Raw genomic sequence first — 26,973 nt, forward strand, 5'->3', positions numbered from 1 at the left:
CGCTCAGTGGAACAAAGACTTTACAGTACTAAGAAGTAAACCTGCTGTTTTCTGCTCTACCTTGGACACCCCTGATATGATAATGGTGCTTTTCTTTCTGGGAGACTTCAGCTTCTGCTTGGCAGACTCACTTAACTGTCGAATGGCTGCTTCTGCAACAGGATCACTGCCATTCAGTATCAGCAGCTCTGAAAAGAAAGCATTATTTCAGAGTGAAGCAAAAAAAACAGAACAAGCAAAGAGAGGCAAAGCTTCTTCTAGATTTTAAATGTAAAGAAACTACAAGGAATGATATAAACACCACATATAACAAAACATTTTGCAATCCACCACCAAGCTACTGGCTCTTGTCTTTCCATTCTTCTCAATCTGGTGTACATTATTCCATCCTACAGAGAAATGGTACAGAAGTAGCACTTACAAACCCATGCCCTTCACTCTCTTAAGACTTCGGAAACCCAGACCAAGCAGCCAGTTACTTCAGTTGCTACACTGTGGTAAATTCTGGCACAGCAAGTACACGCTAATCAAATTCATTAAGCTTAGAAAAACAAATCTAATGAAGTTAATAAAACAAACAAAAACATTCACAGATTTAATTGCTGGAGGTGGGGACTTCAGTAAGAGATTTAACAACAACAGAATACAATCAGGAATAGCGTGAATTAAACTAAGCAGTGTCTTTTGTTGTTGTGACATTAAGGGACTGAAAGATAAGGCCTGAATAATACTGCACCAAGTACCTCAGATACTTTTGGAACTTTGCAGTACATATGCACAAGTGGTACGCACTCCCACATGCATGCACACTCATGACAAACCCCACTTTTCCATCTTCAGAGCCACTTCAAGACCTCCAGTAACTCCTGAGTGCCCAGCACTGCATCAGAGGCACTTGCTAATTCTTATTGTTGCCATTATTTAGAACCACAGAAAGGCCACAGGATCTTTTCCACAGAGCTTGTAGCTAGTTTGGCATGCTGTCTGCACTAACTACCACCGATTCTTTGCATTTCTTTCATTTGCCTCAAGGTTTTGTTCTAACGAGTAATTCTTCCTGCAATAGTGTATTAACATTGCACAGGAATTCCCCTGCACTCCCACAGAAGGGAAAACATTGTCCATCTCAGTGTGCTCTGAGCTTTAATCAGACAAGTTTTCCAGTAAGCGCTTTGCATTTTCGATATCAGAGCCAGTTATGATGGAAAACTCAGAAGCTTAGGGCTTTCCAAATTGGCTCAGTAATACCCCCCCTGCTTCACTGTATCGCTGGTTTACTGTTGGAGGAAGAGTCAAGAGTTATTTAAAGGTATTCATGGTTATTGGTTCACGCTCTTGCCCAGCTTTTTGGCCAACACATCTCGGTCTCTCAGCAAGCCTTCTGACTGTTCCAGGAGTACTCTACATCATCTCCAGATTGCCCCATATGCACCCAAACCAGTACAACGTAAACAGAACTCCAGATCATGTGTCATTTGCAGCTATACCACACCACATCTTTCATCATTGCTGCCTATAGATCTAAGGAATGAATGGTGAAGCCACAAAGGATAGAAGAACTGAAGATTCAGAGCTGCACCTCAAAAAGGTAAAATGCCACAGAATCAAAACTGAGTTTAATTCAGTCAAAGTGAATTTGTAATTAAAGGTGTTACTGAAGCTACGTGGGGCTCTGAAGGCTCTTCAACTGTATGCCAGGTGACATAGGAAAGTAGATGAACAGGCTCAGCCAGATTATGTATTTGCATCAGCATAAAAACAAAAAAACAACAGCGGCAAAATAATAGTGGCAGGGCTAAGAAGAGAATTCAGTCTGCCTTACCTAAAGGCAGCCTCATGCCTTTTCTTCAGACAGGAGATTTCATAATGGCCTTAAGGCTAAATTTTGGAGAGTTTTCACTTTGTGCAGTGTACCTCATGCTTTTACAAGGGAGAAGTTTTCTTTCAAAGGCAAGAGGAAAGTCAGCCTGGCTTTTTCCACAGTCACCTTCCCTTTCCAAACCACAGCTCATTGTTGCTTTTTCAAAATTAGTTATTTAATCACCAGTTAAAAACAGGCTTCTATTGCAAGACTGCTATACCCCTAACCACAGTGCTTGCTAACATAAACATCTCAGTGCCTGTTGAAAGCCAGTAGCCACTAGTGGGTTTGCTGCTATTTTAGCAGGGTTGCATTAATCCCATGTGCAGTCTAGAGAGATGTCTTCTGATTTGAAGCTTCAAAAGGTTCTATTACCTGTATCTGAAGACGATAAAGTTTTGCTGACTGGAGCACCGTGAGAATGGAGAGCTTGAACAGAAAAATCCTTTTCAATCACTTTGACTTTGACTGGAGTTTTCACAGGAGAACCTAAAAACCAAGCTTCTTTGTTATTTGAACTATTTAAGACACTTACTATGAAAATAATAAGAATTTGTTGTATTGATTTAAAAGGCTGTTCAAATCATAAATGTTTGAGAAAGTTGTTTATAGAAATTCTCAGGGCATGCTCTCTGCGGTAACATGACCCCAGAGGACCTGTGAAACACAGGAAGTCATTCTTTTTAAACATCTCCTGTAATATATTAGACAATATATGCTTCAGTAAAAGATCAGCACTGACAGCTTAAAAGAACGCAACTCTTTGTGAGACTGCACACAAAGACTGAAGAGGTTTTACACTCATACTTATCCCAAGGGGAATCAGTCTACTCCAGAAAGGTATGCTGAAAAGATTGCTACAGGATGACACTCATTCTCATCTGAGATTATAATACACACTGAGGTTAGAAGGCACAACATAAGACTGCCATCAGCAAGCACTCGTGTGTCTGATACTTCTGTCTTGTGGAAAAACACCAACTCAAACCAAGCCGTTCTGCACTGGCACTCCAGCATGAAATTTAAATATGCGTACAAAAAGCAGCATGAACCATTCCTCTTGTAGCAACAAGGTTTCATGAAAATTAAAAACCTGATTTTGAAGAATCCAAAAAAAAAAAAACAAACAAAGAAAACCCACTGCCATCAATGCCTCAGAGAAGTCTGGATGATGCCTCTCTATCCATCCGTTCCTCCTTGCACCAACTTCTCTTGCCCCCCACAGACAACACTAAGAGGGAACACAGAACGAAGTGGCCTTCCTCACCTGTGCTCAATGGGGATGACCTCCCTTCTAGTCGAGGTTTGGTTTTCACAGCAGTTACAGTAGTGACCACAGTCCCACAGGGCATCACAGTTCGATCCTTTTCTACCTTAGTGCTTGGCACTGGAGAAGATGCTTGCCAAGTCTTTAACTCACTAGGTTCGATAAACAAGAACTAGGAAGACAAAAAATATTTCAAGGATGTTAATATTTCTAACTAGTGCTCCTTCAACATTTTTATTAACATTCAAGGGCCAGCTAATGCTTTTGATACACATAAATACAGCATGATGTGTTATCATAAATTATGAATGTGATACGGAAACTTGGCCACATGCTGCACTGTGAACACATAGATAAGTACTCACAAGGATGTCCAGAACTAAAGGACCTGCCATAAAAACATCCCTATGCCATACCTCTGCAGTAATGGATCCTAGCCCAGGCCTCAGCTCTGGGCTACCATCACTGGCCCTGCTGTTCAGTGCAAAGCTTTGGTGGCCAGAAGGCTGCTTCCTGAACAAGTCTAGAGGTACAGTCGCCCTTGCAGATGAAGAACCTAGAAGAAATAAAAAGGCTGAGAAAACAAAAAGGAAGCAAAAGAACTATAGCAGCTATTTACAATACCTGGTTATACACCATGGGGCAGCAAGAGCAGAAACATGGCAGTGGTCAGAGCCTTCTTTCCATTTTACAACTATTCCTCAGCCTGGCCTAAATACTGAGCAACAGGAAAGAATGGAGATGAAACCTTGCCTACCTGCCCCTATTTCCAGCCATTTTTTCCCCTATGTATGCCAAATGCTTAGAGGAAAAGAAAACACCTAGAAATATTATGACTACATTCTTGTACTATCTCCTCAATTGGTTACTTGTGTCTTTTCAGAGAACACTCCCTGGGTTCCTGGTAAACTAGAGCATCATTAAGAATATTCCTTCTTTATTTGATCTTCAGAGCAAGCTGAGCAGTTCTCTTGTTCCTCCCCTTACCTAACGTATAATGTAAGCTACATTAGACTGAAGCAAACTACTAGCAAAATTACCAGGATTTCAGGGATTAAATCCCAATGTTCTGCAAAATACAAAGGCAAATACAGTTCTACATTATATTCACATTACTCAGCTCTCTCGTCACTAATGTGATTCTACTTTGAGTTTTCCATTTAAATTTTTGGGAGAATAGCTGGAATGCTGCTGGTACTGTTTGAAAAACATGTTATGAAAGGTGATTGAGAATTGGCAGGAACAGAGTTTATGTAAGAAACAATACACACATGCTGACTGTACATATGTCTCATGTGTCTCTCCTCTTTTTTTTTTTTTTTTAAATAGAAAAGCAGCATCTCTGGAGAAATTATTTTTTAGTATTTGCCTACATTTTACTTCCTAATCCTTCATATAATCATCAAACTTTTGTTTTCTGATTGTTTTATATCTGAAATCCGGCATAAGAAGGAAAAAGCAAAGGAACTAAGAGGTGAAATAAAGTTACTATTTCCAGCTAAAGCAAAACTCTCTCATCAGCAAAAGGATAAGCACAGATGAGAAGAATTTCATAGAATCATAGAATATCCTACGTTGGAAGGGGCCATAAGGATCACTGAGTCCAAATTCTGGCTCAACACCGGACCACCCAAAAATCAGACCATGATTTATGAAGTGGAATCACTTCAATAAAACCCAGGTAGTGAAGTATTTGAAGTTTACAAAGCTCATGCAAACAGCTCAATGTGTTCCTTGGCCTCAAAGCCTGCCTATCTGTTATCCTCACACCAGCGAGGCAATAATTCTCCAAATAACCAAAATGCAATAGTTCAGTGGTGGGATTTTCTTTGCCAGTGAAAGCTAACTGCAAACTGCAACAGAATCAATTATTAAAAATATTACATTCCTCACGTTTAATATTTAATCCAATGTAATCAGAATTAAGTGGCTTTACAGCTGGTAACTGCTAGGCAGACTATGGGACTTGGAAAGGAAGAATTTAGGATTAAAAAACATGATTCCCCTCAAAGACAGGGAAAGCTTAACTTGAAACCAACAGTATTCACATGATTTGTTAGAAGTTTAAAAGGCCAAAAGAGTTCTCCACAGCTGTTGACAGCCCCCAAAGGAAAGGCTGACTTAAGGTTTCTTTGTAACCTTAACTTTGAGGAGGTCAGAGACCCTAACAGTGTATTTCTCCTCTGCCCAGGCTTACTGGTAGAAGTAACAAAGTACATAGGACACGGATGAACCAGGCGAACAGTCACTCAGAACCAGTGAACTGTCACTCAAGAACTCCATAGTTTTCTATGAATTTCAACACTAAGAGCTAAATTTGAGAACAGACTTAGAGTTTTAAAACACAAACTGAGTTAATGCATTTTCCCCAAACTGCCTGTTTTGTATACGCTTGGCTGGCTATTCTCAGATGATCTCTTTCTGCTTGGACCGTGCAGGGCCGTTCTGAAGACGTATCCGATGGGACAACCAGGACAAAGCAGCATCAGAGACAGCTAAACTTCAACAGGTTTGGGAACTGAATACGATCTTACATGGCTATACTACAGAACTGAAAGAGAATGTCAACATCAGCAATATTCATGAGGTGATCACACCAAATATTTCAGTTTAAATACTTACTATCCAACTTTCCGTCTTCTGCTATTTGCAGTAGCAGTGTTTTTGATTTGGCACTTAGTTCACTGTCAAATAAACAAAAGTGTGTTAGGTCTCTGCATGCAGGTGGGTCTTCGTTCCCATGTAGGTTTTCCCTGCCCGGCTCTGGTCCCCAGCCCCACTGCTTCCCTCGTCCCACAAAGAGCACAACCCCATGTAGCTGACCTGCCAGGGTGAGTGGCTTCTTTTTGACCTGTGAGAGCAACTAGAGGAATCCTAGCCAGAAAAACATGGTTTGGCTCTCCCTCAGCTCCCATTTCAACAGCCTAAAATTTCAGAGGCTTTTCTTCTCCCCAGCAGTTTGCAAACACTGCCTTTCAGGGTGATGTTGGTCCCTAGTCTGACTGCTAACAGCAGCACTAAGAAACCATTCCTTCCTTGGCAGGATCAACAGTGAACATTGTTAAAATTTTTAAGTTAAGATGCTGGAACAGGTCCAATCGACTGCCTATTCAGAGCTCTTCAGTTTCCTGTCCAAGCAGGAAAGTGCCCTGTAAGGCAGGAGAGAAGTAAGCAAACAGTCTCAGGCGCAAATCAGAAGGGTCAGTATGACTTTTTCAAGAAAGACTCAATGATGCTACAAAATAAGAACTAGTTTCTCTGTGACAAACTTATGTGCACTATTAGCAGAAATACTAGCATTTGTAGTAGTCTGTAAGATGTACCAGACAGGTACAAAGCCTTCTCTCCAGTGAAATAAACTGGGAATCTACTGAGGAATCTTCCAGTTCAACTTGTGCATTTTTCCATGTGTCCTCTTCAGGATGGTGTTATTTTGGCTGTAGATGCTCCACTTCCATCAGATGCTCTGTGACATTATGTCTGCAGCAAGTTTAAATCTTTGGTCTACCGTTATAATTCCCCATCTTTTCATTTCTTAATTTTAAAAAAGGCAGGAGGGAATGGACTTGAAAGAAAGTATGCAGACAAATCCTGACCACTTTCTTCCAAAATTCCCAAGCTCACCTCACGCACTTCTGAATAATAGCCAAAGCAGTGGAAAACCCAGTATTATCCCTAGTGTCTAGGCCAAATTCCAGTCCACTTAATCATATCCTGCCTACCCTCCTTCTGCACTTTCAGTTCGAAAGGGGCTCATTCCTGTAAACTTCCTGTCCAAAAGTGCTGGGTACGTGTTTGTTCTGCTACAGCATTGGTGCTGCTCCACCAATAGACGGCTGAAGTGGTTCACGTACACAAGGGGTGAAGTATTTTGAGATGCTCCAGAAAAGAAAGTTGCTACAGAAGTGCATTGTTTCTCTTGCTGTGGAGAAGAAATCACATCATTTTAATTGCTAAGCTGCAACAGCAACACAGTGTGCCGTCACATAAGAATACTGCCTGCTCTGTGGCTTCCACAAAAGCTGGAGCTCCTCCAACTAAAAAGACTTTGAAAGACAAAATGTCTTGAGCCATTCATGTCTCAAGGAACAGTTTCCTAGCTGGTTGTCCAGTTGCCAGCAGGATGAGATACAGAGTGCATTTCTCCATCAGACTGCAGAGAAAGACAGGAGTTTTCAGTGTTGTTCTACATCATCATGTTTTCTGTGCTGACTGTGGTCACTTCTCATCTCCATCCCTACACACACTGAGAGGTCCAGTGTTTTCCACATCCTGTCCAGCTTCTGATGAAATTTACATCAACCAACCCCTGTTGCTTCTTCCCTCAATACTCCTGCTTCCATTAAGCACAATCCTATAGAAGGCACGGGCACAGATCAGCTGTCTGCGATGGGGAGGCAGGAGAAGATTTATGCACTGCACACTCCCTGCCCCTTGGAGCTGAGGAGAAACACACAGAAGCACACATACCACTCCTCAAAAAAGGCAGCACCCGGCACTGACAGACACAGCTCTGAACATTTACTTGGTTCTTTGCAAGCCGAGCTTCTGCTTTACAAAGAGAAGAAGTGGATGCCAGGCTGTGACTAGACAGTGAAGAAAAATGTCACAAAAAACAGATGGACTTTGTCTTGAGGATCTTGAAGGTCTTTTCCAACCTAGATGATTCCACAAATGGAACTGAGAAGGGACTGGAAAGCTACATTGAGAACCCCTATGTACCAGGTGCCTCCCATATTACTAAGCCAGTAGCAGGAAAAAAATACAGCACCTGCAGCATGTTGCTTGGCAGCAGCACTGCCCCATTTTCCTGGGAAGCTGCGTGTGTGTGTGTGTGTGTGTGTGTGTGTGAAAAGTCAGTTGAGAAATGCACCTCTGACCACACCATTAGTTGCTCCCCTATTCCTTCCTCATACAACACAGAACCTACCTGATGTTTTCTGCTCTGCCACTAGGAAGTGGAAATGAAAACAGTTTTAGAACAGCTCACTTATGACCTCATTTACAGAAGCTGCAAAAAAATCACACAGTAGTGTGCACATTGCCTCAAATTCCCATTCTTGTTCTACAGAAAAGAAAAACCTATTTAGTTTTACACTGTGCTTTTTACAATAGCCATCGTTCCTTTAGATGGTCAACTTGGTCGCACATTCACATTTCCCATTTGGAGGAAGGAAGGGTTAGACATTGGACTTCTTCAAATGCAGTTTTCAAGGTAAAGTGACTTCAAAACCTTGCTAACAATTTTTGGCACCAAATTAAGTACTGGGTGATTTATTATGCCTGCTACTGCTGTCATGAATTCAAGTCAGGTATCTATCAGGGAAGAAGATCTAGAGACCTGTTTGATCTCATATCCACGCAAAGGGTAATTAGATACCCTGAAGTCTCCACCAGCTCCAGATTTTTCTGAGGCCATCTGACAGACCATGTTTCAAAACATCGTTCTTCTGCTGAAATCTCACACAGTGCTGGTTAAAAAAGAAAGATGCTTTACTACAAAACATTCTTAGTAGGTGAGTTACTCACAAGACAAACTCTTCCTTCCAAAAGGGATTTGCAGCATTTTTGGCTACAGAGCTGGAGAACTTCTGCATAGGGTCATTCAGCTGAGCTATGCACACAAGGTTTGTGCTGCCTGTGAGAACAAAAAAAGAAAGCTGCTAGTCTTCCATCACAGGGAGTCACACTTATTCAAATGAAAGTGAAGAACCTCTTTCCTTACATACTGCTCTTTTGAATAGACTATCTGGAAACACTTCCTCACCCACCCATAGAATAAATTTCTCCTCTCCACTTATGACTAATTGGCATAATAATTATACCACTACTCCAAATGCAAACGGCACAACATGTCACTCTGAAAACAATTCATTGTCTATTTCTTCCGCAGCAATGGAAATCATTTCATTCTTGGTCTTCCAAAACAGCAAGGACAGCAGCAAAAAGTTCACTGCTGACTTTGTGCACAGCCAACAACAAACATGCTGCTTAGAGCTCTCCATAAGAATCCAGGCTTATGTTTGTTATCACCAATTCTCAGTTGTCCTCTGGTGGTATATGTGGGCTGTGAAGGAGCCCTATCTCGTCCACAGAAACAGCTTGGGCCTGGCAAGGTTATCAGAGGAGACAAAGCACTACGGACACACAGCTTATGGGGATCCAAGCTAACCCAGCAGTAAGCAGTTTAGCTGCTTTCCCAATGCGCTGAGCCTGAGTTAATGAGGCCCAGGTGGTTTGTTGTCAAAGCAGCCATATGTCCCCACAGGCCCTGCTGAAATGTGCATATAGCCCTACATTGCAGCCACCTGGGAACTAACACTGCAACAGGGCATTCCAACAGCTCTTCTTCTGGTGCTCACAGCTAACAACTCTTTAACAGCAGGAATCTCTTTTGCCCTAGCTAGCACGCTGTGAGCCACACAGCACCAATCCAAGACTACCTGTGATAACATGCACAAACTAAGGAAACAAATAAAAATGGGTAGAGCCCAGTTCTGCTGCTGGTTGCTCACCAGCTAGACTCACAGGAAAGTCTCAGGCTTCTATAGAGTATGCTGCCAACCCATGCTTGAGCTCAATGCTCGGGATAGACAACCCCCTCCAGCCCCTGGCCCACTATGTTGGCACACGAACTTACAGCTATGCACACTATAAGGGAGGCTCAGAGCTGCAATGGGATGGTTAACTATTGGTACAAGACAAGATCAGGAAAAGGGAAGGGAACAAAAAAAAGGCAGCAAGCTCTATCCAGAAGCCAGCATCTGCTCAGCTGTGCCACTATTTCCACTGGATTTATAGTGATGAACTGAACACCACTATGAGGTTTCATTTCTTATACTCAGTTTCAAATCATTCACACCTCAGGAGTTGCTAGGGAACAAGCAAAATTTCTTTCACCTCCTGTTAGAAAAGTGGTGGTTTCAGAATCTCCATATCTGAGTTTTCAAAGAAGACAACATTAATAGTTCCCTCTACCTCACACTTTGAGGGAGGGGACAGAGGGGCTTCCCATAAGGCAAGCTCCCTCCCTTCCCTCTGCTGTACGCATCCTGTGGTTAGAAAGGCACCTCATCTCATGACTGTTAATGGCAGCTCTTTTGAAAAGCTTCATGTGCACTATGAAATTATAGAGTAACAATGAATTCTCAATGAGTTTTCCTGCTGCAATCTACTGTTTCCAGCACAGTCCTATTTATAGACAACATTTCACTGCCAAAACTTCCAGAAACTGCTATAATACATATATATATATATACACACACATACACACACGCATATATGTGTATAAAAGCAGTCTGCAGAAAGTTTTAGGGGAAACACTTCCACTCAGGATGAGCAAAGCAGCACTGTGCAACAGTCTGGGGCAGCAATTTACTACATCTAACTGAAAAAGAGTAAAGCAAACAGAATATATTTATCCAAACCCAGCGCTTTGCCCATTTTAGCAGCTAGAAGCTTCCATTGAAAGGATTGTTATGGAATTGCCAGCAACCATAAGTCACAAGGATTCAAATTTGCATTTTCTCTGACGCAACCCAAAATATGCTCACTCATGCCTCAAGCAATGATGCAAGCAAGTTTGCACTTGAAGAAGTCTGAACACTTGTCAGACAGGTTTGGTACTTCTTTCTTAAGCCATCAGTGCAACTTTACCAGGCTGTGTGTTCCTTTTGGCTTTATTCTCCATCTGCAAGAGGTATACCTTCCCTTACCCACAGAGATACTCTACTAGGGGTAAAGCAACAAAACCCTCTGAGGAGAGCTTACATAAAGGAGGAGAGTTACAGATAAATCAAAAAACTGCCCCCAGATAAGGGAAAACAGCTGTTAAAATAGGGCAACACTGAAACAAAGCAATGCCACTGCTAACAGTCAATAAAGAGTTGGTTCTGAGCCCAATCCAACGTGTTATATCACTCAAAGTGATAACTTCTAAAATAAAACAAACTCTAGAGAATAAACAATCAACTTTAGGAATACATTCATTTCAATTTGTTTTCAAACACTATGGATTTGTTTACGGGAAGATCAAGATGTCTAAATGATTAAATAAAACAAAACATTCACAGTTTTGTACAAGCATGACTAAGCTTGTTTCTGGGAGAACAGCAATATTGTGCATCATGTTCTGAGCCAAGCTTGTAAATTAGAACTTCCTAATGATTTCAGCTGAATTAAAAAAAAAAAAAAGACAAAAAAACCCCAACATCCTACTTGAAAACAAGTGGCATCCTCTAGGCTACATTACCTGCAGCACTGTGATCAGTGAGGTTTACTGTGATGTTCTTTACCAGCAGTTTCAGTTCATGAGCCCTTGGAGGTTTAGGTGGACTGGTGCCCTGAGGGATAGTGCTCGTGTTCTGTACATTCTGGGAAAAGGAAAACAAGAGGGATGGAGCACACGCAAATGCTTAACTTCTGTCACATTAATATTAGAGAGTAGATGTGATTTGGAGAAACATCCACAAATAGCCACATGGGAGTAATAATCACAAAACCTTCACAGCCAAAGGCTGTGTTGTTTTAAAGCAAGTATTCCAGTTGTATCTGACCACTGAGTGGTGTAAAACGTACTGGTTTCTGGGTCATAAACAGGTGATAAAAACACTACAAAGAAGGAGACTTCTCAAAAGATCCAGGTAGGAATAGGACTTACCTGAACCTCCTTTATGTCTGTAGGCCTCGTACTCAACACTACAGATGGAGTAACTGAGCTAAAGAGGTTCTTCAAAACATCTCTGAGTGTGTCAGATACTGCACAAGTCCCTTCTCCCTGTTCCTAAAAGGAAACCAACAATCACACTGCTCAAAATTCAGGAGAATACAAGTTAAGGAAAAAAAAAAAAAATTAACCTGGAATATCCAAACTACCAAAGCAACTGCCAATTACCTTTGTCAGAAAGAAACAGTTTATGCTTCCAGCAACAAAATGTACTAGGAGATCGTGCAAATAATTACTTACATTTCTACATTAAGCACTAAAGAAAAACTAGAAATGTACACTAACAAAACTGCATGCTGTTCTTCAGAGCTAGGAAGGCAGAGCTCTTAGGTACAAAACTAGGTGTTTCACTAACACTTTATGGTGCTGTTTTAAAGTTGCTGAACTGCTTTGCACTCTGCTGAGAGAGCAGATCAGGTCCCCAGATAAGTAGATAGGCACTGTTCCACAGATTCAATGGGAGTTCTGCCAGCCTGCGACAGCTGAGAATGTGCTAATCCTCTGCTGAGCTGAAGAGTTATTACAGCATCTCTTGGAGGTCTTCAGCCTCGCTGAGAAGTGCATGGAATGGATGGCCAGTCATGCCGCTCCAAGGAACCGACTCCCGTTTGCCTACTCAAAAACCCTGTGTCCATATGTATTACACACTGCCTGCTTGCATACTTCCTCTCTGGAACATCAGAACTTGTCACAGATCTTGCTTCCATGTGGCTTCACAGGAATAACTGTAAGGCATCTGAAGGAAGTGAACCATTCAACCCATCCCCATGCTTCTCGTGTCATGCTGCTGGAAAGCTTTCCTCTGCTCAGTTATCTACACGGGAATGAATCTTCAAATGAAGATGTCAAGAAAGGGCAGTTTGGTGCTACCTTTGCTGTAGAGGCAGCCCAGGAGAAACCTCCATGAGATCTGCTTTCTAAGGAGAAGATTGACTTGAATGACAGAGGACTCATCCATCCTTTCTAACTTGTTACCACAAGTGAGAAATTTCAGTGTTACAGAAGAAGGCTTTAAAACGAAGGGAACTGACTTACAGATGCTGAATATCTAGGCAAGTGCAATAAATAAAAAGCAAAAATTCAAAGCAGAAGAAGAAGTACCCCTCCACATGTTGCTGTCAGATGAGAGCAGGCCTCCAGCAAGCAGTGCCAACAAAGCAGGCCCAGCTGCAGAAGACAAGGTACACTGGTGACAAGGACACAGAGTTTGTACCAGCGGGAAGATCAGGCAGAGAACTGAAGGCCTAATTCCTGCAGATTATCTTGATAATGCTTAGGCTGTTCAGCATCAGCTTCCAGCATTCCCATCAGCTTAAGCAGACCCACAGAACTGCATCAGCTCAAGTATCAAGCTACAGCCCTGTGAACACAGCAGAGTGGAAACATCCTATATCATCCTCTTCTGCTGGAGTCATACCCTTCAGCATGCAGAGCCCACTACCAGATTCTGTCACTTGCAACCCTCAGTCCTCTTTTAATGCACATGAAGTCATTTCTGCACTCCTACAGGGATGCTTGAAGCTTGTGCAGCAGGTCAAACCAATTTGGAACAACACCCCTTTCCCAATTCCTCAAGCGTTACAGAAACAGCCCAAGTGTTTCATAAGAATCCCAGGAATGCCGCATACAAAAATCCTTTCGCACCACCTCCTCATGCACCCACCCCTTGATGATATGCAGCTACTAATGAAAACCTGCAACAATATTGGCTAATTCCTCAGCAACTTTGCTCTGTTCATACTGCGGTCCCCAATGCAACTGCTAAAGAAAGAGGCAGAAGCTGCACATTCCTGCAGTTTCAAAAGCTTTTGCTTTTAAAAATACTCAAAAAATATACTTGTTTCAGTAACTTACTTTTTCTGAGATACTTAAATATGCAGATAAATCATTGGTTGTTCTCACTGTTTCGGGGGTGACTTCCTTCCCCTGCCCTTACCTACACACTGTTGGATGAAGAATGATGCCAATTTGCAAAATTCCAGCCAAGCCTCACGCTGCCACCAACCGAAACTGTTATTAGTTGTTTTGTAGTAACAGCAACAACAGCTATCACTGGGTTTCTATTGATAGATGTTTTCTGATGTTTTTAATCAACAGAAAATAGGTTATTACATCCCTTGTTTGACTGATTGCAGAACTATTGCATTGATAACCATCAGCAATTAAAGATCTCAATTCGTATATAAAATATCTCCTCCAAAGGAGGAAAAAAAGAACTACAAACTAGGACACAAAAGCTGATGTTAGAAGTTTAAGAGCTGAAGGAATTACCAAGGGGTAGGTTGCTCCTTGTTTTATCCATTAAACAGCTCTGTTTGTCACCTCCCCATTTCCCGGAATGCTAACACATACTTCAAAGTGAAGAAGAAGCCCTTAAGTAGTAAAAACTTAACAGGCTGCTTTGTCACTTGGCGTTTCAAAAAACAGGCTTTGAAGGCCTGAGACGGTGCCAGACTCATTTGCACGTGTCAGTGAATAGTTGCTGCTTGTTCAGAAGTGGACAATCAGCACGCCGCCCCAACACGTGCAGGTCAGTTGCATGCACATTAATATTATATTACATTTTAATTAAAGCGTTAAAACACACTTCAAAAGACTTGCCTGTCTTTAGTTACGAGCTTAACATTTTTGTGTACAAAAGCTGTGGTAATAATTTTTTATGATTCTAGGTCACTCAGTTACGAGTTTTCAGTAGCAGCTTTACCATCACAGCCAGTACTGAAGGCTAAGCTTCTGGGAAGGCTCTCTGTAGAGAAGGACTTGCTGGACAAGCTGACCACAAGCCAGTGATAAACCCTTGCAACCAAGAAGGGCAATGGTATCCTGGGGGTGAACTAGAAAAAACACTGCCAGCAAGCCAAGGATGTGATCCTTTCCTTCTATTCTGCCCTGATGAAGCCTCACCCGGAACACTGGCTCCAGTTCTGGGCTTCCCAGCACAAGAGGGATATAGACATACTGGAGAGAGTCCAGCAAAGGGCTACTAAAATGATGAAGGAACTGGTGCAGTCTCTCCTCGTAGGAAAGCTAAGAGAGCTGGGGCCATTCAGCCTGGTGAAGAGAAGGCTCAGGGGATCTGATCAATGTGCTGGCAAGAGGATGGGGCCACATGCTTCTCAGTGGTGCCCAGCAAGAAGATGAGAGGCAACAGTCACAAACTGAAACAGGCAAACATGAGGAAAAAATTACTTATTGTGATGGAGCTCTGGCACAGGCTGCCTAGAGAGGCTATGGAGTCTCCTCATTGGAGATCTTCAGAAACTGTATTTCTAAATAACTTATTTCCTTAAAAATTTGTGTTTTTTTCAGAGCTGTTTCTGAATGAGGGCTATCAGATTTCAAAACTAATTAAGTTAAGGCAAGGTAAATGACTTTGATGGGAACATAATCACAACTTTTTCATTATATTAGAAGTGCTCTGAAGGCTTTTAGTAGCAGACATTCTTCACATCTTTGAATTTGGTCAAAAATATTTGCCAGGTCACTTGTCTGTCAAACACAAATTTATCTTTAATGCTTCAGTAATCTTGAGAGTTGCTCTTCGACTTCAGAGATGCAGGATTTTGATGGATGAGCCATGGCAAGTTTCACTGAAGCAGTTTAAGAAACCATCGCCAATAAATAACTGCCCCATTCCACTGCTAAATGCAGTCAGCAGAAAGGAACAAGCATTTTTGCTTCAGTTGTTCCAGCATCATCCAGTATCTTAGCTCTAGCTACTGTTATTGCTAATCTAATGCACTGCATTGGGTTTCGCACTGGAGAGATGCTTTCTGACTCCTTGAGCAGAGGGACAAGAGTGCCTGGGGAGGGGGGAGCAGGAGCAGCAGCAGCAAGATATGGCAGAACAGAAGTCCTCTCCCAGTCTGAACTTTCACTATGACAAATAAAACTTACTGACTGACCTCCTGCACTGTTGGCTGGATTTCAAAGTTGGTCTCATCGACATTAATGAGGAGCCACTCCACTTTGACATCATCCCCTTTGTCTTTCACATAGAGGTGAAGCTGCGAAGAAGAAAGCAGTTACTTGAGTGTGTTCTGATATCCTGTAAGGAAATTTTAAGTCAAGCTCCAAACTAAGGCTTGCCAAAGGAAAAACAACAGTTTCTGAGTTGGTGTACACCCAAGCAACAGTGTAAGAAAGCAAACTAAATACCAAGTGAGAGTGCATGCCAGTCAAAAAGGGTACTGCTGTTCTACACATCAGGGCAGACTATTAAAAGATTTATGTATTTATCCACAGTCTTCCTAAAGCAGAAGACAGAACTGTAACATTATTAAATGTTTTACTAGAATTAACACAAGCTTGTATGCATTTTTGCAAACAGGAAGTGAAAACCTGACACCACCTTTCAGGCCTTTCAGTTGAGCTGTGGGATGAGATGTAACAAAAGGAAAAAGAGAGAATAATACTTAAGAGGCCTTACCTGCAAGTGAAGCGGAGACAGTTTCACGCTGTACGACCGACTTTCTGCAGCTGTGGGTGAAGAACTTGAGATGCTGACAATAAACGTAATGGAATCCCCCACAGCATTACAAGAAACCACCTAAAGAAATTAAAGGGGAGGAAAAAAGGAAGGGAAGAACAATTCAGTCTCCAGAAGAACGTTTGGTGAAGGCAAGAAGGGAACTAAGAAAAATGAAGGACTTTAAGCTACTACCATTATGCTATATTCTGTAAATGGGAGATTTCCAGTCAGTTTCATTAAACCCCTACACTTCCTTCTATATGCTCAGTTCTAAAACCAGCTACACTTCTGGACACAGAGGTTAACACCTGGTAATACTGGTGATTTCCAAGAATTTTTTGTGTCATTGAATACAATTTTTTTCTCCTTCCTCTCCTGCTACAAACCAAGCATCCTATCGCAGAATAGCTGGTTTTATCAAACATTTGACTTGTAAAAATGAACTGTACAACATTTGTTTTAATGGTATTCCATAAATGAGAAACTTTGGCATAAGGCTGCTGCTTCTGGAGAGGATACTGACTGAATAATTCCGGTGGGGTGGTGACAGGCAGAAGACTTGAGACATTTATTCAAGTCTTTGACCAGACCCAGGAGAACACTGAAGTTTGGTGGTGAAGCTAAATGTGTGGGACAAGCTCATTCGCTACTTGACTGCTATATGCTTACTTAAGTACACACCCTCAGTTTTATAAGCAGCAATTTAACTTGTTATCACATTGAGTTTACAAACACAGAGCATTCTTCTCCTCCCTCCCCTTACAAGCCAACTGAGGTTACAGAGCTGCTCAAAAACCAAAGAAGGTGCAGAAAGCACCTGGTAGCAGAGAAAAGGCCCAGGTACAGAAGCCACAAATCATGCATTAAGCCAGAGAGAGATGCTTTGCTAACAGCCTTGCTGGTTGAAGACACTTGCTCGTTGCTGCTCCCCCATGGTTAGTGTCCCCGCAGCTCCACCACTGGAAAGGTGAGTTGAACGTTTCGTAGATGGACTCAGGCAAAGTTAACCATGTTAATGCAATGCACAGACAAATCATTTGCTGCAAACTCTGTGCAAATGCTAGTAAATTATATTTGTGCACTTATTGCTCCACTTATGCACACTGGATTGGAAGCTGAAGGCTTCAACATGAGTCAGGTACCCTCTGAAAGATCCTTATCAGTTTCTCCTTAAATATAGTCCATCTCCAGGACTCTACACACTGTAAGAAGCACCAGAGGGCTTCAGAGCACATCTGTGAAGGCAGAAATTACAAAGGAGCAAATGGATGGAGTGGACATGGCAAATAACAAACCTAACCGCACCTATGAGCAACAAGAGTTGCAGAAGGTGTGTCTTTTGCAAACCATAGTTGGGAGGTGGACAAGTCTGCCTTCCTCACCTCTTTCCCAAAAAATAAATTCCCTCTTAGTTGATTTATGTTCCTTAAACCCATAATCAACATAAGCAGCCACAATTAGGACACAACAGAAATTAGTTAACGACTAACTTAAGTTAAAAAGCTTGACTGCTCATTTTACTTGTAATTGAGTCAAAATATAGAATACAATTTATTAACAAAGAATGGATTGACGTGGCTTTTCCTTAAGTACAGCAAAAGTAGACAGCTTCTTTTATCTTTTTGAGCTCAAAAAGAGGGAAGAAGACAGATGTGATACAAAAAACACTGACACTTGCATATCCTAAGCACAGTGCTTTACCACCCATACACATCTGATCCATGCATGCATGTGAAGCTCAGTGCATTTGGAACAAGTTGGACTTGCTGCACATGTGATGCAGAGCTACACGTCCGGAATTTCGGGAGGCCTAAGAGGCAGGGTTGCCATGTAAACAGCCAATTACTGCTTTAAAAACAAACAAACAACACAAGCCTGGCCAGAGGGTTGGCAGATGTGTTCACGCGCTACCCTTTTTCTCAGGATGTGTTTATTTTCAAGTAAAAGATGGAAACAGAGAATCTGCAACTGCCACTTCCCTTCTAAAGTGACATTCCTTTAGAAATGCAGCAGATGCTTTTGATAGACCTCTGCAGAAATATGTAGGCCATTTGAGTGCCCCTTCCCAAACAGTAACACGAAGAAAAACACTGAAGCTTCCTGTGCTGGGCTGCTCTTCCCCCACAGCCCTATCCAACCTGCTTCCTCAGATTCTTTGTCTCAGAGCAGGTGAAGAGCAGTCATCAACAAACCCAAGCTCATTCTTAGCTCTAATTAGAGACAAAATGCATTTGCTAGCAGGAGAGGAGAGGGTCAGGTGAAGCACTCTTTTCTGGCTGAGAAAGGACAAATATTCATGAGAAAACAGATGCACCTGGCATCTGTCAAAGCTGCCCTTTGACTTCATTTATCTTCTTAGTCTCTCTTTCCCAATACTCCATGCAAGAAACACCTCATCGTCAACCTTTCATTTTCAATGGAGGCTAGAAAACCTATAGTTTCTGGGACAAACTTTCTTCCAAAATGAAGCCCATGTACCACTACACAGCAGCTGTGGCTGGCTAAGTGGACTCCCAGAGAGTTTAGATGTCACAGAATCACAGAACGGCCAGGGTTGGAAGGGAACTCAAGAATCATGAATCTCCAACCCCCCTGCCACAGGCAGGACCACCAACCTCCCCATTTAGTACTAGACCAAGATGTCACTCTGCTATCTTGTAGCTAGACAAACTACAAGCTTCTACATGAGCAGAAATAGAGTGAAGTGAAGCAGCAGGACAACACCAGGACTCTACCAGTAGCTAGACCGAGGTGCCTTCTCCCTACAGTATCTCCCCATTCACAGGCACGCTGTCACCAGCAAAGGTGTGCACTTTTGGGATCTTACACACTGCAGAAGTTCTCAGGCCTTCCTCTAAAACTGTTTGTACAGTTATCGTAAAAAAAAAAAAAAAAAAAAACACAACAAAAAACTCTGTTCTAGGTAAACTTCAGAAAAGAATATGTCTGGAAAGTATTATAGTTGGAGAAAGACAGAGATATTTTCCTAAGAAACTGAAGTGTCTGGATGTGTCCTCACGGCTGTTGAAGACCAGTCCCTTGCTCTGCCCTCCCTCTCTATATCTTGATTTCACGGTTCCTCTGGACAGAACTGAAACATTTCATTTGCTCTCCTCCCTGAAGTGGCAGCAAAGCTACTGCAGTTCAAGTAGAACCAGAATACCTCTGCTTGTCACACAGGACTAAGATGTTTTACTTTTGGAAGTAGCACCACACAGATTCATGCTCTCACTGAATCATTTGATTTGGAAAGAACCCTTAAAAACCATCTGATCCACCCCCCTTGCAATGAACAGGGACACCTACAGCTACAGCAGGTTGCTCAGAGTCTCGTCAAGCCTGACCTTGAATGTCTGCAGGGATGGGGCATCCACTACCTTTATGGGCAACCTGTGCCAATGTCTCACCACTCTTATTGTAAAACAATCTTTATGCAAAGCCTTTCTGCTACTCCTCCACATCAGACTTTCTCCCCCATTTCTCTATGCAGGACAGCAGTCCCTTCTGTGGTAAAGGGAATGGTGAATGGCTGTGACTTTAGAAGGAAGTTCTTAGAGCCCAACAGAGGAAGTCCTCCACCTTCCTCAAGCCGGACTGTATCACATGGGTATGTAAAACTCCCAGCATTATCAGCTCAATTGCTTTTTGGACAGAAATCAGCTTTACTGCATTTTGTTTCCAGAAGGAGAAAGTTACCTGAGGTTGCAAAATACATATCAGTAGCATGTAAGTAATCAAAAATTAATACAAATACAATACTGTGAAGCAGCCATAGAGTAAAAGCTGCCTTAACCTCAGCTGCAGGGATCAGGATGCTCTAAGACTTGGGAGCTCCATAATTTCCAATTTTTTTTTTTTCCCTGAAGTATTACTGTGAAAAAGAAAGAGAAGGTTCTTCTCTGGCCCAGGAAGTTTCTCTTGTCAATGTTCACATGGATAAGTTTGTATGATTAATGTATAACCTCTCCATGAGAAAACTTTCCAGTCAGAAACTTCTGCCTTTTCACAATCATTACACTCAGCTACTCAAAAGAAAAATTACACCACCTGCTTTGGCAACCTGAGCCTACTGATTGGCTTCTTAAGAGGCTTTCTGTAGCTCCTATACAGCTCCCTGTTGACCCAAGTAGTTCGCTACATGACACAGACAACATTGAGAAGGGAAGAGGAGAAAAGGCAATGTCTAACCCAGGCATTGCTTGAAGAAGATTTTTAGAAGCTAGCATGAAAGCAAGCGTGCCTGCAAATATAATGAGACAAATTCAGGGCAGTTCTTCAAAATGATGATAAGCTCTGGGGTGAAGGCAGGGTGATGGAATGGGTGCACAGAAAAAGGAGCTACCTGCGTAAGTAACAGAAGAAAAACAAAAACAGATATACTAAGTGATTTCAGTCATTCTTTTGCGAGTGATGGACATGCAAATTCAAAAAAGTAGAGAAAAAGGAAAGATTAAAAAAAGCAATTATCAGGGAATACAATCAGACAGGAGAGGGAGAATTTTCAGTGAGTCTACCAAACCAAGTGAGTATCGGATGGTGGGAGGACAAGAAGCAGTACCTATATTTAAGAAGGGGGAAAGCAAGTAGCAGAACAAGACTTGGTACTTTGGCCTCACTAACACACAAGTCTTTCCAAAGAGCTTATTCAGCACAGATGAAGAGACAGAGACAAACGAAGACAGTAAAATACAAGAGGTCTGCCAGTTTGCATGTAGTGCCACTGTGGACACCGGGTTACCGCTGACACCTGAACCAGGCTGGTGAATGGGACTAAAGCCTGAAGCAGGACCACACGCATCTGCAGCAGGCTGTCTGACAGGGCCCAAACCAGTAATTAGCACCACTGAAGCAAACAAATTCCAGCACAGATGCCTCCTTTTGACAAGATACTCAGTTTCAAAGTAGGTTAGATCAGCTATGTTGTCTTGCCTATTTTAATTGGGATACCTATTTCCAAAATTCAACAGTAAGAGAAAGTGAGGAAAGAAAGCTGAAAACCTTGAAGAAAGAAATGCAACTCAAAATACAAAGCATACATGCAAGAATTAAGAAAAACTCCCCTCTATAGGAGAAGTATATCTCTAAGAAAAAGCCATGACCTGCAAGCATGAAGTCAACAACAATGTGAAGCAGCCAAAAGAGAGGTAGGTCAGAATCACAGTGTTGTAGGGATTGGAAGGGACCTCTGGAGACCACGGAGACCGGCCCCTTGCTACAGCAGGTTCCCTGCAGCAGGTCATACAGGAAAATATCCTTAAAGGAATTGAGAGAGCACTGCCAAGAAGCACAGCGAGGCAGACATCTCAACACACTCTGAGACTTCATTGTAGCGCTGTTACCACTTCAGTATGACTTTCAAGAATGAATCCAACTGGAGCAGGACACACAAGGGACAAGCAGGGCAGCACTGAGAAAAGAGACCTGAGGAACAACTTCTTTAGCTCAAACAAAGACTGGAAGGAAATGTAACTCCCTTGTGATATACCCATAGACAGCAAGTGCCGAGGGAAGAAGTGAATACATTTGAGATAAAGGATCATGCTAATACAGGAAGAAAAAAATATAAATAAATGAAAAAGCTGCATGGGCCATGATTCCACTTAGGATTGTGAAAAAAAACCCACAAACAATACAATCATGAAAGCAGCAAATCCCTGGGACAGCTTCCCAAGCAAAAGGAGTTAAGGAACAATACAGACTGCACGTGATAGTCAGGGTAGTGCAGTCCACCACAAACAAACAGAGATAAACACATGTACATAACAGGGGATGAATCCCAGTTAATGCTGCAGCATTCAGGATGAGAAAGCAGACTTTCCTGGAAAGGAAAGCAGCCACTGCACCAAACTGCCCTTGTGGGCTTTGAAACAGGGGGAGCTGGGAGGTTCCGCACCCCAGAGTGATGCTGGATGGGAACAAAGTAGCAGAGACACACCGCTGAACTAGTTGTCTTTTTGGGCACACTGCACAGCCGGTCTCAAAATGAGACTTCACATAAGGCCACAAAGCAGCCCTCCTTCTGCTCCACCATTTGCCCCATGGAATTCATAATAGAAAAACTGACACAAAGCTTTACTATCTGCTCTTGCCTGTTGTGCTGCAGGACAGCCACTCCTCCTGCAGCAGCTTTTTACTACGGCTTATCAAAGGAAAAGGCAAACTGTGGGCACTCAGAGGGCTTCTTCCCCTCTTTGTTTAAGCACGAAGCAGGAGGAAGAGGGGGACTTCTGCAGTTTAACAGTCGGGAAACAGACAAGTTTGCTCTGTCCAAACCCCTCCGTGCCAAGCTCCCAACAAGAGAATCATCTCCTCTGCTGCCCTTCTATTGCTGCTGGGAAGTTCAAAGCTTCTGGAAATAGATTCTGGTAACGGAAAGGTTGGCAGAAATAGCCGAGAATATTGCAAATGTTTACTTTATTGAAACAGAACAGTCAGCCCTACACAATGAAAACAGCCTGCTCCATTCTACGTATTTAGGCTCTGACCCAAACCTGGAGCGAAGACTACAACCAAGCAGAGGCTCTGCCCAGGGGCAGTGTGGTGCGACCTTCCTGACACAGCAGCTCTGTTGTATCTGCATTGGCATGCTGTGGAATGCACGCCAGTTTTACAGCCTCCAGCTCCTTCAGCACAAGCACAGCTGTACACACCTAAGGGCCACATGTGTCAGCGTGTGTCCTGGTCACAAACAAGGCTGTCAGCAATGCAGAATCACAGCAGGCTGGCAACCTCCTGTCAGCTTGGTGTGGGTGTGCGCCAGGCATGAGGCTGCTCCCAGCACCGTGCAGTGCATAGGAGCACAGACTGCTCCACAAAGGACAAGTACCACATGGCTCCATAAGCATACACCCACCTGCATTAAAGTTTTACACTCCACAGAATCATTAATGTTGGAAAAGACCACTACGATCATCTAGTCCAATCACCAACCCATCACCACCATAACCACGTCCTTCTCACACTTAGCACATGCCAAGCTCTAAGGAATGCCATAACATTGGTAAGCAAGCAGCGTGTAGCCACTAGCCACATCCAGAGCCAGCTGCACCAATAGTAAGCCACCAACATAGGATTACAGAATGATTTGGGTTGGAAAGAACCATAAAGGTGATCCATCTCCAACCCCCCGCCATGGGTAGGGTTAACATGAATGAGAAGATTGTGTCCAGACAAGCTGATAAGGGAGATTTCAGTTTCATTTTGCTTTTTTTTGGAAATACTTGCGGAGATTAAGGGTTTGAAGTGCAAGAAAAAAGAAAAATATGAAACACTTTGGATGCTCAGTATTACCCAAGGAGTATGTAAGCAGAACAGTGAGCCTATGAGAGAACTCTTGGGGTGTTTGGAGGTGGTTACGCATCAGAGTGCTACTCTGAGGTTATTACATACTGAAATAGAAATAAATTATTCAGTTGTACCTTAACTGAAGAAATAGGAATCATTCAGAGAATATTTCCCAGCAGCTGTGCACAAGATTATGGAAACAGGTTTTGGGGGAATTCAGAACCACCCAATTATGTAAGCAAAACTCTCTTAATCCAATACATTTTAAAATGTGTTTATATTGCTTTAAGCTGCTGCGAAACCACATCAGATTGCTGGCTGCAATACTAACTACTTGATTAACATACTGAAATGGCTCAACCCAAGGTCAGACAAGGCAGCAGGGAGGGTGCCAGGACACAAAGCCCCTGATAGAGGAGAGCAAGAGCCCAGCCACACCACAGCCAGTGCCGCCCAGCTCTTGCTGCCCATGTTACCACAGCTTTGCCACAGCAACCCCAGAGACAGGAGAGAGCCACTGGGGCAGGGAGCATTAGTATGAAAGGGAAATGTTGGGGAAAAAAAAAAAAACAAAACAGAACTATGGCTGGAGAACAAGTGCACAAAGAGCTTTACAAGTTGGCAATCCCCAGCTGCCACCAATCAGGGTGTGACTGTAAGTTGGGTATCAGACAGATAAGCATGCATAATTTTCAAAGGAATCATAGCAGAGCTGCTTAATGTTTAAATGAGACAAGCAAACCAACGTAAAGAAGGAGAATTAGAAGAAAAGTAATGGGTTAAATTGATTCAGGGGCCTGAAGCTGAGCTAACAGTCGTTGGCTAATAGTTACTGAAAACAAGATGGAAATACAGGAGCTATCAGTGCCAACAAGCACACATACATTCCTTTCCTCTTAGTGCATTTGTACACTGATATAAGAGCTACATTCCACCATGTTCTAATACTGCCCATACTCAGCATTGGCACTTCCCAATACGTGCTGTGGAGGTGGGAGAGGAAGGATGAGACAAGTCCTCCTCAGGAGTCACCTGGAGTACTTAGCACCTGCCACGCTGACCCTGTGTGGCTGGGAGCCAGGAACCAGGCCTGCCCTGACCACAGCACAGCAGGAGGCAGGCAGGTCTTTTGGCCCCAGGGCATTTCCTCCTGCATGAATCTCCAACCAACTTCAACAACAGGACTGGGAAGAACAATGGCAGTAGGAGGACATGGAGGTGTTTCTAACAGCTCAGTGCAGCCCTGGCTGTTGTTCATTTGGCAGAGGCCCTGCAGTGCTTTGCTTATGGCTTGCTCAAGAAGTGAACCAATGCACAGAGGTCCCTTGGAGGCAGTCTGAAACCAACCTTCACTAACTTAGGTACTGAAGAATAAAACTCCCACTGACACTCAAACAAAATTGGCATTTCCTACTAAAAGTACCCTGAAGCACAATAAAGATGAAGTTTACCTTCTCTTGAACAGACTTCACCACGCTAACAACTTGTTTAACTGTGAGCTCAAGCGGTTCTGCTGGGTCATCTTCCTCAAATGTCAGCAGCTGTGAGTCCTGGGGAGGAAAAGAAGAACACTGTCAGGTGGTGAAGCTACACCTTGGAGATGAGGGATGAAAATACAAGGGAGAGCCTGAAAATCTGCACTTAGGGCTCATATCTAGACCCAGCTGCACCTCAGCCTCCACAGAGCACATAGATCTGTATGAGTTGGAAGTGTCGCATAAAGGCCATGTGATCTAACTACTCTTCCAATGAACACAGATACCTACAGCTACATCAGGTTGCTCAGAGTCCCATCCGGCCTGACCTTGAGTGTCTCCAAGGATGGGGCATCCACTGCTTCTTTGGGTAACCTTTGCCAGTGCCTCACCACTCATACTGTACAAATCTTTTTCCTTATGTCCAACCTAAATCTCCCCTCTTTCAGTCTGAAACCATTTCATTTCCTCTTGTCCTGTCACAGCAGGCTCTGCTGAAGTCTGTGCTTTTCTTTCTTACAGCTCCCCTTTAGATACAGAAAGGCCACTCTCTGTTCTCAAGTCTTCTCCATACTGAACAGCCCCAGCTCTCTCAGCCTGTCCACACAGGAGAGGTGTTCCATCCCTTGGATCATTTTTGTTGCCTCCTCTGGACACACTCCAACAGCTCAATGTCTCTCCTGTACTGAGGACTCCCCATCTGGATGCAGTACTCCAGTTGAGGTCTCACCAGTGCAGAGCAGAAGGGCAGCATCACCTCCCTCACCCTTCTGGCCACGCTTCTCTGGATGCAGCCCAGGACACGGCTAGCCTTCAGGGCTGTGCGGGCACAAAGCTCCCTAGGCACACAGCTGCGTTAGGCCATGCTAAAACTACCAAATCCCCAACATTCAGTTCGACTAGGTGGGGAACGAGCCCCTCCCCGGCCGTCGCTGTGAGGGGACACGGGCAGCGCTGACAGCCGCTCGGGGCGCACAGCGGTTTGTGCGGCGAGGTGAGGCTGCCAGAGCCACCAGTGCACCGCCGCCTTGAGAGGAGCGGGGTGCCACGCTGTGAGCTCACTGCGAGGAGCGGCTGCGGCGGGGCGTGTGCCGAGCCAGCGCTTAGACCGGGACGCGGGCCGCCCGCCTGCAGCCAGCGTTGGTTGCGGGCCGGGCTGCGCCGCTCCCCTTATCTCTCACGCACACGCTGCCCGGCTCTTCCTCCTGCCCCAGCCTTCTCTCCGGGACCACCGGCTCTATCAGACCTACAGAGGCACACACACAGCGCTCCCCCCGCACGGACGCCCCGAGGGGCAGCAGCACGCCGCCCACGGCCCGCTCCCACGCCCCCCTCGGCCCCCCCCGCTTCACCTGCGGCCCCGCACTCACCGCCCGCGCCGCTGCCTCGTCGCGCAGCGCCGCCACCCAGGCCCGCCGCCACTGCCGCCGCCAGCTGCCCAGCGACAGCGCCCAGGCCAGCGCCGAGCCGCCCTCCTCCAGCAGCTCGTCCCGCGGCGCCGCCGGGGGCTGCTGGGGGGGCCGCCGCCGCTTTCCCCTCCTCCGCCGCAGGGCCAGCAGCGCGTACTGTACCAGGTAAACGGCCAGCGTGGCCAACGCGGCCACGAAGAGAGCGACCAGCGCGTACCAGCGCAGCTCGGCCAGCCCGCCCGCCGGCCACGCCATGGCTGACCATAATGGGAGCCCCCCGCTCCGGCAGCCGCAGCCCGCGCAGGGCCCAGCCGGCAGCCGCGTCCGGCGGGCAGCACGGGGACGCGCCCCAGCGCCGCGCCGCCCCCGCCGAGCTCAGCCCCCGCCCACGCCGCCGCCGGGCGGACGGGGAGGCAAGGGCCCGGCCCGGAGCTGGTCTCGCGCCGCAGGGGACGGCTTCACCTGCCCGATGCCTGCCCGC

At 44.2% G+C, this 26,973-nt stretch overlaps 1 protein-coding gene across 1 annotated transcript in view; it reads right to left on the bottom strand.

Moving 5' to 3' along the window:
- C2CD2 (C2 calcium dependent domain containing 2) overlaps positions 1–26,884 on the bottom strand; it is a 37,341-nt gene extending 10,457 nt beyond the window's left edge. Inside the window, exons 1-12 of the mRNA XM_085208976.1 lie at positions 26,454–26,884; positions 25,060–25,158; positions 16,283–16,402; positions 15,759–15,860; positions 11,788–11,910; positions 11,380–11,500; positions 8,658–8,766; positions 5,751–5,812; positions 3,545–3,684; positions 3,129–3,300; positions 2,237–2,350; positions 61–188 (exon numbers count right to left, since the gene is read on the bottom strand). Coding sequence (XP_085065102.1) covers positions 61–188; positions 2,237–2,350; positions 3,129–3,300; positions 3,545–3,684; positions 5,751–5,812; positions 8,658–8,766; positions 11,380–11,500; positions 11,788–11,910; positions 15,759–15,860; positions 16,283–16,402; positions 25,060–25,158; positions 26,454–26,747 — 1,584 coding nt within the window. The 5' untranslated portion in view covers positions 26,748–26,884. The remainder of the gene's footprint in view (positions 1–60; positions 189–2,236; positions 2,351–3,128; positions 3,301–3,544; positions 3,685–5,750; positions 5,813–8,657; positions 8,767–11,379; positions 11,501–11,787; positions 11,911–15,758; positions 15,861–16,282; positions 16,403–25,059; positions 25,159–26,453) is intronic.
- Between the last annotated feature and the right edge of the window lie 89 nt (positions 26,885–26,973).

The sequence above is a fragment of the Meleagris gallopavo genome, chromosome 1 (assembly GCF_905368555.1).
Source record: "Meleagris gallopavo chromosome 1, MGAL_WU_HG_1.1, whole genome shotgun sequence".
Classification (NCBI taxonomy): Eukaryota; Metazoa; Chordata; class Aves; order Galliformes; family Phasianidae; genus Meleagris; species Meleagris gallopavo.